The sequence below is a fragment of the Lissotriton helveticus genome, chromosome 1_1, assembly GCF_964261635.1.
Source record: "Lissotriton helveticus chromosome 1_1, aLisHel1.1, whole genome shotgun sequence".
NCBI classification, from domain to species: domain Eukaryota; kingdom Metazoa; phylum Chordata; class Amphibia; order Caudata; family Salamandridae; genus Lissotriton; species Lissotriton helveticus.
The window spans coordinates 1,376,440,473-1,376,456,791 of NC_136057.1; the positions used below are offsets into that span (position 1 = coordinate 1,376,440,473).

The window sequence follows — 16,319 nt, forward strand, 5'->3', positions numbered from 1 at the left end:
CCGTGAAGGATCTGACATGTTGCCCATCCCTTTGATTTGTCATCAATTGTACAACCTGAGATTTTCTCTTTATCTGTGGCCCACGGTCTATACAGGTTGCTGAAATTATCAACCTATGCCTCAGGTTGCACCACAGAGTCAAGATGGTTTTCTATTGTACGAGACCCAACCGCTACGAGTCTCCAAAAATCCTTTATGTTCTTGTTATAAAGGACTTCAGTGAACTCTTCCCACTGCTCTGACTCCCATTCACTTTTGGCCTTTATCTGTTGAGTCTTGTATGTTTTTCTGGCAGTGAGAATCTCCCTGCAATCCCCCTTGTTAACAGCTTCAATCAGTAAAGCTTTGGCCTGTCTACAATCACACAAGATTACCACCTTGAGAGGCTGATTGTTGTTTGCCCCTCCGGAGTAAAAAGATGTTTCAGCGAGCCCATAAATTCGGTATATGGTCAAAATATCGATTCCAAAATATCGAGTAACACAAATATCGACTCCAAAATATAGAATGGACAAAATATCGAATGGACAGAATTTAGACATCAAAAATATCGTTTTGAAGGTAAGTAATGTAATATCGATTTTAAGAATATAGACAGTCAAAATATCGTAGTACATAATATAGGTTAACAATATCGAATTTTTTAAAGTGTTTTGTATGTTAGTATATGTGTGAAAAGTATATTTTTTTGTAATTTATTTAAAGTAATTAATTTTATGTTAATTAATTTTTGCGTAATTTAATTTTGTAGCGGGTTGTGGGTTTATAGGGGAATAGGGTGGAAAGTAATTTAATTATAATTAATTAAATATGTTAATTAATTTATTGGTATTTATTTTGAATAAATTGTTAATGAATTTTTAATTGGTAATTAGTTCTTAATTGATAATTTTTATTAATTTATTAATTAATAATTATGTGAATAATATTAATTTATTTTCTGTAGCGGGTTGTGGGTTTATAGGGGAATAGGGTGGGAAGTAATTTAATTATATTTAATTAAATATGTAAATTTATTTATTGGTATTTATTTTAAATACATTGTTAACTAATTTTTATTTGGTAATTAATTAATTCTTAATTGATAATTAATTTTTATTAATTGATTAATTGATAATTATGTGAATAATATTAATTTATTTTCTGTAGCGGGTTGTGGGTTTATAGGGGAATAGGGTCGGAAGCAATTTCATTATAATTAATTAAATATGTTAATTTATTTATTGGTATTTATTTTGAATAAATTGTTAATTAATTTTAAATTGGTAAATAATTAATTCTTAATTGGTAATTCATTTTTATTGATTGATTAATTGATAATTATGTGAATTATATTAATTTATTTTCACTAGAGTGGGAATAGTAAAATTTACCCCTATGCTATCTAACGCTTTCCCTACTGTTGAACTCACTGGAGACGGGATAGTAATTTTTACCCCTACGCTATCCAACGCTTTCCCTACTGTTGCACTCTCTGGAGTGGGAATAGTAGTTTTTACCCCTACGCTATCCAACGCTTTCCCTACTGTTGCACTCTCTGGAGTGGGAATAGTCATTTTTACCCCTATGCTATCCAACGCTTTCCCTACTGTTGAACTCACTGGAGAGGGGATAGTAATTTTTACCCCTACGCTATCCAACGCTTTCCCTACTGTTGCACTCTCTGGAGTGGGAATAGTAATTTTTACCCCTACGCTATCCAACGCTTTCCCTACTGTTGCACTCTCTGGAGTGGGAATAGTAATTTTTACCCCTACGCTACCCAACACTTTCCCTACTGTTGCACTCTCTGGAGTGGGAATAGTCATTTTTACCCCTACGCTATCCAACGCTCTCCCTACTGTTGCACTTCAGGAGTGGGAATAGTAATTTTTACACTCCTGCTATCCTACGGTAATAATATTGTGTATTTTTTATTAATACTATGTTAATATATATATGTTTTAACAGATATGATTGTATATTTTTTTATATAAGTTAAATCAATTATTTAATAATTTTAAGGTAATTTAAGTATTTTTAAGTATATTTTAGCTATTTATTTTAGCTATTTTTTTAATTTTACATTATTTTTGAGAAATTCGACATTTTTACAAAGTATATATTTTTAAACGATATTTTTGATTCGATATTTTGGTACTTACCTGTTTGTAGATAGGAATTCAATATTTTGTCTGTCGATATTTTGGCATCGATATTTTGGGTAGTCTATATTTTGTCCCTCGATATTTAGTCAGTGATCCCATAAATTCACAATGATAATTAACAAAATGTATTGTGCTTATGTCAATTATTTCAAAAGGTGCCACTTTCTCCACAGTTTATAAATTTGAAGCTGGACTGTTCCCCTCTATCAATCAATCAATCAGGACACTTGTTAAGCGTGCTACATACCTGTGAGGGTCTCAAGGCGCTGGGGAGAGGGGGTGGAGGGGGGGGCGTGCTGCTACTGATCGAAGAGCCAGGTCTTGAGGAGTCTTCTGAAGGCCAGTGGGTCTTGGGTCTGCCGTAGGTTGGTGGGGAGGGTGTTCCAGGTCTTGGCGGCGAGGTGGGAGAAGAATCTGCCACTGGCGGTTGTTCTTCAGATGCGGGGGACTGTCGCGAGGGAGAGGCCTGCAGAGTGGAGCTTGCTGGTGGGGGTGTGGAAGCTGAGTCGTCTGTTGATGTATTCTGGCCCGGCGTTGTGGAGGGCTTTGTGTGCATGGATGACGAGCTTGAAGGTTATCCTCTTGTTGACGGAAAGCCAGTGTAGGTCTCTCAGGTGGCGTGTGATGTGGCTGCGGCGGGGGACGTCAAGGATCAAACGCCTGAATTTTGGAACCTCATCTGCCGCTGAAGTCTTTCAAAACATCATACATGAAACCTTATCAGGACTACCTGGTGTCCTGAATGTCAGGATGACATACTGATCCACTCCCTCCACAGCAGCAGAAAACCACAAGCATCTGAAAGACACTCTTAAGTGCCTGAGCGAACATGGAGTAACATTACATCGTGGCAAATGTTCCTTCTTTCATCTTTCGAATTCTTCGGGTATGTTTTCAACCAAGACGGAATCCAAGTGGAACCCCCTGCAAGTGTCAAGCAATCAAGAGAGCATGCGCGCCCCACACACTCTCAGGAGTGAGGAGTTTCCTCCGGATAGCTAACTATTGCGGGAGGTTCATCTCTGACCATGCGACCTTGGCAGAGCCACTCAGAGCCCTCACGAAAACCGACACAAAATGGACCTGGAGTCACTGAGAGAAGAAAGCGTTTCAAAAGATCAAAGACGCCCTCTTGACAACACCATGCTTGTATACTTCAACGTGGAAAAAACACCGAACTGTTGGTAGAGGCAAGCCCAGTAGGGCTAGGAGCCGTACTTGCTCAGGAACAAGAACCAGGGTGATGGGCAGCACTCGCATTCTCGAGTAAAGCGCTGACACCAACTGAGGAATGGTATGCCCAAACTGAACGGGAAGCTCTGGCGATTAAGTGGGCTTGCAGGCACTTACACCTGTACCTGAGCGGCCAGCCCTTTAAGGTCGTCACCGAACACCAGTCAATAGTCCCACTCTTCAGAGGGTCAGCTCCTCACCCAACCTCTGTGGATTGAGAGGTGAGCCATCCAATTGAAAGACTATCAGTTGGAGGTAGTCTGCAGACATGGATCGAAAAACCTTGACGACTTTCTCTCGCGCCACCCCATGCCTGCCGAAAAACAAGCCAGCTCAGATTAAGTGAAAGACCTCATCCAGATGATCGTGAGTGCCGCTTGTCCCCAAGCCTTAAGTCTGGAGGACATCAAAGGAGCGGCTGAACTGGACCCCATCAATGCCGTACAGAGTGGCACATGGAGAGACTTCCTCCGGGACGACAACGACTGGGTGCCTGAAGATAAAGAGAGTATGATGAAGATTTGGAGGGTACAACAGAGATTAGAAGTGACAACGGGCCCCCTTTCCACGGAGCGGAGATCGCTGACTTTCTTGGATAGAGAGGAATCCAGTACCATCACATCAACCCACAGTGGCCGCAAGCCAACGGAGACGTGGAAAGGTTCATGCACACCTTAAACAAAGTGTTCCTCATTGCCACAGTCGAACAGGCTAATCTCGAGCACCACCTACACTCATTCCTCAGAGAATATCGGAGCGCTCCCCACTGCACGACTCAACAAACCCCTTGGGCCCCGATGTTCAACGTTTCACAGAAAAACGTAATCCCCACATGCTCAGGGTGGGCGCCGTCGCCTCATGATGCACAGGGAACACAAACACGCCATGAGCGGTGCAACACTCAAGCCAGTCTACGGCGCCAAGGTGAACCAAGATCACTTTGACCCAGAGATTCAGTCATCATCAAAGAACGCCGACCTGGGTGGAAATTCAGGACACCCTATGAGGCCAGGATCTGAACAGTCACTGCCAGTTATGGCACCATGGTGAAAGCCAAGAAACGACAGGAAGAAGTTTCAAGGAACATTTCATGGTTCAAAAAAGCTATACCATCACCCCTCTCATCAAGGTTGCTCAACAGCGAAAATGACGGTTGGCTGGAATACAAGGATGGCAACACCGATGAGAACAGCTCCGATAGTCAAAACACAGGAATCCCCCACGAAGACACACAAAACATTCCATTGAGTTTGCTCCCTACCAGTGACCCGCCCACTCACAGCCAGCCCCATCGATACAGCCTCCGGCCGAATCCTCAACCAAGCACAAAGCTCAAAGACTATGTATATTGAACAGACTGAACTTTAATCTTTAAAACCAAGTTGGAGAGGGATGAAGCAGGTCAGCAGTCCTGCTGCTAGGTAGGAATACCGGATGTACAAGCACGTCATCCTCTGGCCAGGAGTGGCCAGGGGGTACTATTAAATGGGGCGGTAGACCGCTCAAGGGCTACCTCTGACACGAGAGTACACCACTTTCTGTGTTTGTTATTTTCTGCGTGTCACATGCCTGTGACACCAGATCACACAACCAAGGTCCACACACACACAAGACCACATCCTCTACCCCCAGAACTCGCTCTGACCAACTGGAGATCCGGGGCTGCGGGGCATGGGCGCGCACTTTACAGCACTGCGGTTGCCGGTAATCCTGAAGGATGGAGACGCCTCTTGGAGCCCAGAAACAGCAAAGGATGCTGGAGATTGGAGTCCTCTGCCTCCCAAACTTGCGCTGACCAGCTGGAGATCTCCACAATAACAATTCCTATAGTGTCACTAATTAATTAAAAAAATTAATTTAAAAAAAGTAATATGAATACATTTACATCAAATTCTCACTAAACTGGGTACCTGTCTTACAAAATCAGTGGTAGTGGTCAAGCTATTTCATGTATCCAAAGCAGTACTGCATATTAAATGAATGCACGATAGAGAGAACCCTCTGGGGTGTCCTGGCTGCTAGAAGCTTCTATATCTGCCAGGGTCTGCTCGTCACACAGCAGATCTCCAGATGGACGCTCATGTACATTTCAGGTTCTCGCCTTTCTCACCAGGTGTGATGTGTAGCTTACTGTGAGTGAGAACTTAACACAACATCCATATGTGTGAGACTCACTCGCAATAAGTGAGACTTTAGGTCTCTGTATGGAGAGCTACACAAAAGCCACCTGTAGCCCAAAGTCTGAAAGGGTGCTTCTAGGTCTGAACTTCACAACGGAGTGACAGTAACGCTCTCTAAATATATAAATCAAATCTAAATGTGCTGCAAACTATAGAAAAAGCGTTGTGAAAAAAGATTGGTTTAAAAAAAAAAAAAATAGGAGGGGCTGCTTTAAAAGTTGCTCTTGTCATAAAGGTGAGTCTGTCAACCTCTGTGTACTAAAGGCAGGGCACAACAATTCAAGGCACTTGTATTAAGCACTAGATTATTTTGTAGTACCCGCTGACAAAACCTCCAACATTTATACTACATATTGTTTTCTAAATGGGAACTCCTACTCACAATAGGTGCTCCCTGGGGCAGGGGGAGAGGCAGAGGCTCTTGGCTCAGAACCAAGTCCATTCTGGTGTTTCATAATCTCAGGTTCCACCTGGTGTACACCCCTAAACTGGAGATCAGGCGCGCACCGGCCATTGGACTCACAGGGCTCCCCCCTCCTCCATCCGTTGTGTGTGTCAGCCCGAGCCGAGATCGAGCTTCCACCGGGCACTCACCCGAGTACTTCACAGGACATTAAAAGACCATTATTTGTTCACTTGACTTTGTTGTTTTTCACCCTTTCTTAGAGCTCCTGCATCTGCACTCTGCCTATTGCTAGAAGAATTAACCCCCTCCCCGGAAATGTGGCTCTAGTTGCGCCTCTGCTGTAGGGTGACCAACTGCGGTACAAAAGGGGGTGGTGATGGACGGAGCATCTGAACCAATCAAACACTCACAACCAGTCAAAAGATCTGGGTTTAATCCATCACCGTTCTTTAGCCCACTCTGCCACCCCAGTTCAGACATGGCTATATGCAAATCAGTCTGACCCTGTGCCTCATGGGAACAGTCCAGCCCGAACTGCCAAGCCATGCCTTCCCTGGACCGGAAACAAGCTTCCGGTGACCAACTGGCATGGGTGCAAATTTAGGACTGCGAGTGTAAAAATTCATGACAAAGGGTAAAAATTCAGGACAAAAATTCAGGACAGGAGGTCAAAATTCAGGACAAAAGGTACATTTTACAGATACATCAGAGGATGTTGCGCAATAGTATATAAGTAAGTAAATAGACAACCACTAAAGTACAAGTGAAAATAAGTTTATATTAGGTTGAGACAATTGTGCACTTCATGGTTTGTCAGTATGTGCGCAGCTTTAAGCAAATGTGCAGGCCTTTTTGTGGTAACAAACCTGCCCCCACCTTTCCAGCTCTCAGAGAAAACGCCTGATGCCCGGTCCGGCCAGTCTGGCCATGCTACCACCCTCCAAAGGTGCCCCTCATCTTCACATAGACCCTCTCTCATGTGTATTTAATTTCTTCTATAGTGCTACTCATCCCAAGTATATGGGGCAGAGTGTTGAAGTGCGTTACAACACACACATATTATATAGAGACAATCACTCATATAAATGTGAAAGTCAATGTATAGGAAATGTTGCTTAAGATAATGGGGCTTACAATGTGTAATCATACTTTCATCCATCACTCAGTCTTTCACCATTCATTCTGTCCTTCCATGTGTGTGCCCATCCATGTCCATATTCAACCATTTACAAACCTATCCATCACGAATCCTTTCATCCATCATTTCACTCATCCATCCCTCAATCCACCCTTTTACTCATCCATTATACATCCATCCACCCTTTCACCCTATCCATCCGTACACATTTATCCACTCTTCCATCCATCCATTCACTCATCCATCCAGCCATTTACCTATCCAGCTATCCTTTCACTTACTCATTCATCCATCCAGTCTCTCATCCGTCACCTAGTCACCCATTCAGTCATCCGTTTATGCATCCCCCTTTCTCTTTCAATTCCCCTTTCACTTAGCCATCCATCCTTCCATTCGCCCACCCATCCATCTACTCATCGATACATGAATCCATCCATCGAACCTATCATTCACCCATCCTTTCACTCATCATCCATACTTTCTCTCATCCATCCACCCTTTCACTCCTTCACTCATCTATCTATCCTTTTGTCCATCTATCCGCCCTTTCACTCACTCATCCAACCTTACATCCACCCTTTCACTCATCTGTCATTCCATTCACCCTTTCACTAATAAATTAATCGATACAGACTTTCACTTATCAATTCATCAATCCATCCACCCTTTCACTCATCCATCCATCCATCATTTCACTCATCTTTCCAGCCATCCATCCACCCATCCCTTCACTTACTTACTCACTCTCCTTTTCACATTAATTATGAGACCCATCAAGAACTCCACCCACGCTGTAGTTCCTAAAGCAAGGGATGGGGTGGGGCAGGGTTCACTATCCCCCTGCACATAGGCAATCTGAAAAAGTGGAAGGCATGAGTCATGCATGATGCATAGTGCCTGGACGTGGGGTGACTGTGACATGGTGTTGTTTCCAGAGCTTTAAGTGTGATGAAAAAACGAAGGGGGTCTCTCCAAACGGGTGTTCGATGCAATAAAATGTACGGCTTAAAACACATGAACTAAAAATCTGTGCTTAATATAATGTGCCGACCGACTGGTATTTCTGTCATTGCATCCAGATATGGAATACAACACGTAACGTTACACCCAGAACAAGTAAAGTTGCACCTACAACAAGCCAGAACTATTGGTTTTGTCAATGGTTGTTAGTTGCATAAAATAAAAAAGCAGCAACCATGGCTGCTATACTATAACTATAATCCCTTCCTTGTGAACTTCTTTCACCACCTTCCTTTGATTAACTGGATTCTCAGGTAGCATGAGCGTTTTTGCACTTCGGTGTGACAGAATGCCCTGCCCTGGACCCAGGCTGGAGGAGGCCATCACATGCTGTGCCCGCTCAAACTGACCCATTGTCATTTTGTATGTGGCAATCAGCCCCACACAGACTGATATTGGGCGGGTGGGGCTGCTCTTGTGCTCAGAGGAGTGCGAGGCAGCCCCATCAGGGAGCTGAGGCCTTTTGCAGGGGAACAGCTCTGTTCCCTGAAATGCCCAAAATTACAGACAAAAGGCGTCTGTAAAAGGAATCCTCACGGACAACGGACGTGAGGTCCAATTTACTGACTGACCGTGAAATTTACGGACAGTTGGTCACCCTACTCTGCTGTACATGTCATCAATTTGGAACCTTCCTGTAGCTCACCCACCACTAAAAGTGATGTCCACTCCTCACCTTGCCCCTGCACAGTGCCGCGGTACCGGCCCTCGGACCTGGAGTCCACCACCTGGAACCTCTTGGTCTGCAGGTTCTCCAGCATCTCCTCGAAGCTCTTCACCAGCCGCCCGTCCAGCTTGGCCTTGAACTGGGTGGGCTCGGGCCTGCTGGCCTCTGCAGTCACGGGGCGGCCCTCCCGCACCCAGTTCCGGAAGCCGCCGTTGAGCACCGACACCTGCCGGTGCCCAAAGGCCCGGAACATCCACCAGGCCCGCGGGGCGAAGGAGGAGCCCACCTGGTCGCCGTCGTAGACCACCACGTGCGTGTTGTTGCCCACGCCCAGGCTGCCCACATAGTCGCCGAACAGCTGCTCGCTGGGCAGCATCACCTCGTAGGGCGAGGCCTGGTCCTTGCACACTTCGATGTCAAAGAACGAGGCGCCCGGGATGTGGCGCTCCAGGTACTCCTGGCGGGCGTCGCGCTCCCCTGGCGGGTACCAGGAGGCGTCCAGCACCCGCAGGCCGGGCCCCACCCGCCGGGCCCCGATGACCTCCGCCAGCCACTTGGCCGAGACCAGAGCCTTGGAGAAGAGCTGGTTGGCCATGTTCAAAGGTAGGCTGCAGACAACGAAAACCTTCCACAATCCCCTCCTGAGTGCTGTGGTGTAGTGAAGTGGCCTTCTGGCAGCCAGCGATGTTCTGGTCCAGTGAGAATGAGCAAACTACTCTAGCCTGAGAGAAGAAAAGGGAAAGTCTGAAGTCCAAGGGGAGGGTAGGGAGATAAGGAACGAGAGCGTCAATAAATGAGCGAAAGGAAGCAGAGAGCAGGAAGGTAGGTGAAAAGCCCTAACATTCAAGAAGTAAAGGTGAAGCAAAGAGCACCATGCCTTTTCTCTGAAGTATTGTGTTCATAACTTTATCTGAAGTTCAGTGACTTAAAGGCGGTGCCAGTGTATAGCACGGTCACACGCAAGCGGCATATCGGCGAGGGACGCTTAATGAAACATACACACCCACTTAGATACACGCCTCGCCCCCTCATCGTGTGTCTCGGAGCCCGGGTTGCTGCAGATTGAGCTGCTGTGGGCAGTATCTGGAGACTTATCTCTGGCATGCCCAAGTTTTTCACAGGTCTTTAAAGAACATTTGCATATTTACATACCTTTGTAAACTGGTAACTGAGGCTTAGTTTTTTTTCTGGTTCAATTACCGTCTGGCCCCCCACTCTGCCTACTCCTTACATTTGTATTTCATATTTACTGCCCTAGTGTGAGAATGCATTTCATGAAAAGGAATATAAAGTAGGGTTGCGAAATGGAAAATGAAAAATGCCAGCCATGTGTGGTTTAAAGAGCCTGCAAAGACCTCCTTTTGACACTAAACTGGGTTATAAATAAAAAAAAATGTATTTATTTGTAATGTGACTTTTCTGTCTTTGTTCCCTTAATTATAAGTCATGGATCATTCAGGCAGCCCTGTAACAAAAGAGTGCTTTCTATTTATATTTGCTGTTCCAAGTATGCACAGATAAGTGCTGAAAATACCGCTTTAGGTGACTGCTTAGTTTTGTACCGTCTGGGACATTAAAATAATGAGCTGGCAACCCTAATCATAAGACTGGAAGTTTGTTGCAGGATCAGAACATTATTTATTTCCTCCACCCTCGATCCCTGATTAATGCCATAATAGCAATAGTTTAACTTATATCTAAAACCCTACGCCACCATCAATAACATGCTGAGTTACTTCAAGTGTCTGGGAATGCACTCTGCATTCAGGCAACTCACTCCTCAGTCTCGCCCTTCACTTTCACGCTCACCCAGCACTCACAGCAATCACCATGCACTCGCACCATTCACCCGCTCACCCAGCATTGACAGTGATCAATCTGCACTCACAATGCACTTGCACTGTTCACCCTGTACCTCACCCGGCAGTCACATGAGCACACTACTCACCTTGCACTCAGGTCACACTTCACTCACCTGTCCCCCTCACTGCTCAATCTGCTATCTCACTCAAACAAGCCCATCACAAAATATGCATTCATTCATCCCGCACTGCACTTACATCTGCACCCAAATTCATGTGGTCACCTTACCCACCGTGCAGTCACTCCTCTTACCCTACTCTCACACTGTTGCATCACTCACGTGCACTCACATGGGCACTCCTGCCACCCACACAGCACAGAGGATTAATGTGCCTGCTACAAAAACACGTACCACGCAGATCACAGAACTGAGTATGAGTAGCACTATAAAAAAAATGACATTTTTGTCAGAAAGGTGCTATAGAGAGATGAGGTGCATTGTTGGTGAGTGGTAGTGAGGGAACTTATGGAGAAGGTGGAAATGGGGCAGGTGCGCCAAAAAAGACTGTTGCACAGTGTGCGACCAGTGCTAGGGCCAGCCCTGGCTAGGAGTGTCTGCCCCTCCCCCCGAAGTTCTGGTCTAGTTGCGACCCTGGTTCTTAGCAAAGTGTTGCGCCCGACTGGTGTTTTGCTGCTTCTGTCATTGCATCCAGATATTTAATACAACTAGAAACACTACACCTACAACAAGCCAGAACTATTGGCTTTTTGAATGGTTGTCAGTTGCCAGAGATAAATGAGCAACAGCTATGTCTTCGTTATACAGAACATTGAAAATGCTTCAGTTTTGAAATTATGAGACTAAAAGAACTACAGCGAGTCTCTTTGAAGTTACATCAAAGGCAGTGAAGGGTGGTACCGCTGCAAAGTTAAGAAGTATGTTTCAGGGCAAAAATGGAGTGTCTGATAGGGACCTGTCTCGGCACCTGTTTTTAGGGAACTGCCTCTGCTGAGCGCCTGCAGGACCCGGCCCACTTAAAGCCCTGTACGTACTCCTATCATATTCCTTCGGATGACAGAAGTGTGTGTGAAACCCACACATCCTCAGGTACTTGCTGATGCCATATGTGTTTGGGACAGTTACAGGTATGTGGTACCAGGGGCATAGCTTCAATCGGTGCAGCAGGTGCAGTGACACCGGGCCCCAGAGGCACCCCCTGATTCCTTATCCATGCTGTATTTTATAAACAGCAGCTGGGGTTCATTTCCTTGTTTGCACTAGGGCCCATATCACACTGCCTATGCAACTGGGTGGTAATATTATCTACACTATAACCATTGCCATGTATGTGAAATGGCAAATTTCTGAGTCTGGGTATGAAAAAGCTACATTGGTTAGCTGTAAAGAGCAGGACTTGTTTCTAGTTATTATTATTTTTGTTTGCAGTTTTATTCAGCGTGAACTTGACCCAAAGGTATTTAAGAGCTTTACATGAGCACTAGTTATATTACACAAGGACGCATTCATTTTGTCAGGCAAAGCGAGATTATGTGATTTGCCCAGAATCACAGGATGTTGAGCGGTCACCAAGACTAGAACCTAGTTCCCCATCTCCAAAGGTGGCAGCTCTGGACGTTACGCCATATCCTCTCCCCATTAATGGTGTACTCGTGTAAGAACTATGGGAAAGCACTGAATCCCCTAAAACAATAATTGGCAAAGCCAAAAGTCTGGATTTGGACTTCCTTTAATATTGTGTTGTATGCAAACGTATGAAGTATGCGAACAATGGCACATTTATAAAAAAAATAATAAAGGGTCATCCTGAAAACACCTACTCTTGCACTGAAGGGTACTCCTTTTCAGGCGGTTGTGCACTTATGATCCGGATAAATGCTGGCACTCATGGCGCAAGCCAGTTGTTCAATGAAGTGGTGTTAGAAATGGGGGCCTCTAGTTGGCAGAGGTAGGTACCTTTGTCCAAATAGGGGTCCTTGCTTCTAGTCAGGGTAAGGGGGATACACTCCTAAAATAACCCCTGCTCACCCCCATGGTAGCTTGGCACGAGCAGACAGGCTTATCTCAGAGGCAGTGTATAAAGCATTTGTGAACACATACAGTAACACAGTGAAAATGCTACAAATGGACACCACACCAGTTTAGAAAAATAAGTAATTTGTATCTAACCAATACAAGACCAAACGACAAAAATCCACAATACAGTATTAAAATAAGGCTTTCAAATGGTAGAAATAGTTCAGTTTAATGCAAGTTGTAAATGTGAAACTTTTCTCACAAAGTACCTGGGTTGTGTCATGCAAAACAAACAAAATGGCCGCAGGGAAGGTGATGCGTCGGTTCCTTTCACACAGGGAAGGTAATGGGTCGGTACCTTAATTCGGGGGAGGTGATGCGTCGGTTCCTTACCAGAGAGGAGGCAATGAGTCGTTTCCCTACTGCTTGGGAAATTGATGCGTCTGTTTCTTGCTGCGTCCTCCAACGATGCAACAGTCTTGGTGCCTCGATGCAATGCGTCGATCCGGTACGATGCGTGGCTTCATGCAGCCGCACAGCAGGCTTGGGTCGGGATCGGTGAAGGTATCCCGGACTTTGGAGATCGTTGCACCCGATGCGTCGTGTGGCGATTTCTCGAGCCACAGCAGGCGCTGCAACGGTTTCTTCGGCGATGCATCAGGAACAGGTGCGGATACGAAATGCTTCTTCGATGGTGCGATGATTTTCCAGCTCCTAGCGACAAACAGTCTCTAGAGGCCCTAAACAGCAGCAGGCACCTCTTTGCAGGTTGGAATTCCCAGCAAGGAAATTCAGGGGAGCTGGTGGTGAAGTCTTTGTGGCCCTGAGACTTCAGAGCAGGAGGCAAGCTCTGTTTCAAGCCCCTGGAGATCTTTTCTTAAAGTAGGTGACAAAGCAAACAGCAAAGTCCTTTATCTCCTTTCCTTGGCAGCAAGCAGCCACTGCAGGCCAACCCCAGACAGCAAACAGCACAGGGGCAGTATTCCTCCTCAGCTTATACAGCTCTTCTCCTTGGCAAAGGTTCCTCTTTATTTCCCAGAAGTGATCTAAAAGTCTGTGGTCTGGGCCACTCTTTTTATACCCCAAAATCCTTTGGTCTCTGAAGGCAGAGAGTGTCTGTACCCAGCTAAAACCAGTTTTGTGGGGCACTTTGCAAGTGCACAACAACCTCCATTGTCAGTGTGAGCCCTGGCTCCAGACACACCACAGGGGGACAGAGCCGTCATTGTGGAAGGCAGGCACAGCCCTATTCAGGTGCAGGTGTTACTCCTCCCACTACTCCAAATGCAGACCAGGCCATTCAGCCCAGCTCTGACTCATCAGACTTCTGGAGCCACTGTTCCTCTCCAGCCCCTGTCATCCAAAAGCCGGACATGCAATACACAGATGTAGCAGAGGCACACTGGATGGCTAGGCAAGAAAATACCTACTTTCTAAAAGTGGTATTTTCAAACACAGAATGTAAAAATCACCCTCACTAAAAGATGCACTTTAACATTCTGAGTTCAGGCATACTAAACTTTACTGTTGTATCTTGTTCCCAGGGTCAGTTATGTTTATAAGATGTTACAAACAAACTCCCCATTCTGTCCTACGGGAACAGATAGCCTTGCAATAGTGAAAAATGAAATTGGCAATATTTCACTACCCAGACATGCCACACACATCAGGGCATGTTCTACCTTCCACATACAATGCACCTTGCCTACAGGGGTACCTTGGGCCTACCTTAGGGGTGACTAATATGTAGAAAAGGGAAGGTTTAGGGACTGGCAAGTGTGTGCATTTGCCAAGTCTACATGGGAGTCCCAGACTGCACACAGACTCTGCAATACCAGGCCTGAGTCACATTTTACAAGCTGCTTCCGTGGGTGGCACAATCAGTGCTGCAAGCCCACCAGCAGCATTTGATTTACAGGCCCTGTGCGCACATAGCGCACTGTACTATGGTCTGAGAAGTAAATCAAATACCCAATCATGGAAACACTAATCCATAACACAATTTACAAAAGAGAGAATGTGCACTTTAGCACGGATCAGGAGTGGTAAAGTGCCCAGAGTCATAAAACCATCACCAGCAGGTCAGAAAAAAATACAGGAGGAAGGTTAAAAGTTCTGGGATGACCCTGCAACAAGTGGGCTGACTCACTCCCCATTTTATATGCTGAGGTGGGCGGAATCAAAATACGAATGACATTTGTATTTCCATACGCAGTATTGACCCAAATGGGGCTTGGGCAGGTGTTTATCAGGTGGGTGAAAGTATTTTACAGGGATCCAGTGGCGAGAGTTCGCACAGGTCGCACCATCTCCGCACAGTACCGGGTGGAGAGAGGCCCCCTCTCCTCCCTTACATTTGCCCTGGCGTTGGAGCCTCTAGCGTGTAGAGCGAGCTCCGGGACCCCCTATGAAGGCATACAGTTAACTGACCAGATGCACCACATAGCACTATACGCCGACGACCTTTTACTATTTTTAAAAAACACAGATGCAGACTTGAAATGAGCCAGGGCTATGCTGGAAGGATTTGGGGCCCTCTCAGGCCTACGAGTCAACGGGCAGAAATCACAGCTGTTTCCAGTGACACCCCACCCCCGCGGGGTTAGACGGATTGAAGTGGAAACCCCAATGTTTTAAATACTTAGGTGTAAAGGCATACCACGCCCTCACCAATGTCCAAGAGGGGAATGTAGGGGGAGCCCTATGAGCATTGAAGGTTTGTATGGCCTTCTGGGGGAATTTACCCCTATCGGTAGCAGGGCGGATCTCCCTGCTAAAAATGATAGCCCTTGCCAGGCTATTATACTTTTTCACCACGTTACCGGTATGGATCCTGAGTGCGTGGTTCCAAACCCTTGACTCTCTTGGCACTGCCTTTATCTGGGGAGCTGGCAGAAGAAGAGTAGCCTTGACCACACTGAAAAGGGCGCCAACAGAGGGGGGCATAGCAGTCCCGGAGACTGAGAACGACTCCTTAGCAGGACAGCTCCAACGATTTACATAATGGGTGGCGAGGAGTTTAGACCCAGACCGGAGGAAACCCCCCTTCACCCCATATAGGGCAGATGTAATGAGTACACTAATGGGCACCATTAAGCCGCGAAAGGTCTGTTCCTCTGAACATAAGGTCTCGAGGCGGTGTTGGGCCAGATGCTAACAAAAACTCACCAGAGATGTAAGTGGCGCTACTAGAGGCGCTCCTGCATAGGGGCCAATGGAGAGGGGTAGACTACACTCCTGAGGGCCACTAAAGTATCATGCAATGCTAGATTCCAGTTAATCAGCTTTTATAGAGCATACATCACCCCAGACAGAATAAATCGATACTTCCACTGAGACGACGCAAACTCCCCACGTTGTAGGGAGGTAGGGGCTAGCTATCTCTGGTCCAGGTCAGCACTCTCCCCGGCAGCTCTGCGTGTTAGGGCAGCGTCCTGAGTCCTCCTGTTGCCTGGTGTTCGCGCATGCAGCTCGCACCCAGCTGTATTTTTCCTTCAGTGCCCCAAGTGGTTTCTTGGCCTATAGTGCCCCAATTTAATTTAATTTAACTCTGCCTCCATTGGTATTGTATTCTTTTCTCTCTGTATTGTTTTAAGTGCCCTGCTACTTGGGCCTTGTATTGTATCTCTCCACCTCTACCCCCACTGTTCCCTGCAGCCCGCCCCCGTCTCAGCCCCTGTTTCCCTCCTC

At 46.0% G+C, this 16,319-nt stretch overlaps 1 protein-coding gene across 1 annotated transcript in view; it reads right to left on the bottom strand.

Annotated features, from left to right (window-relative positions):
- Positions 1-9,491, bottom strand: part of LOC144824916 (thiosulfate sulfurtransferase-like) — a 62,249-nt gene extending 52,758 nt beyond the window's left edge. The window contains exon 1 of the mRNA XM_078683881.1: positions 8,801-9,491. Coding sequence (XP_078540007.1) covers positions 8,801-9,386 — 586 coding nt within the window. The 5' untranslated portion in view covers positions 9,387-9,491. The remainder of the gene's footprint in view (positions 1-8,800) is intronic.
- Between the last annotated feature and the right edge of the window lie 6,828 nt (positions 9,492-16,319).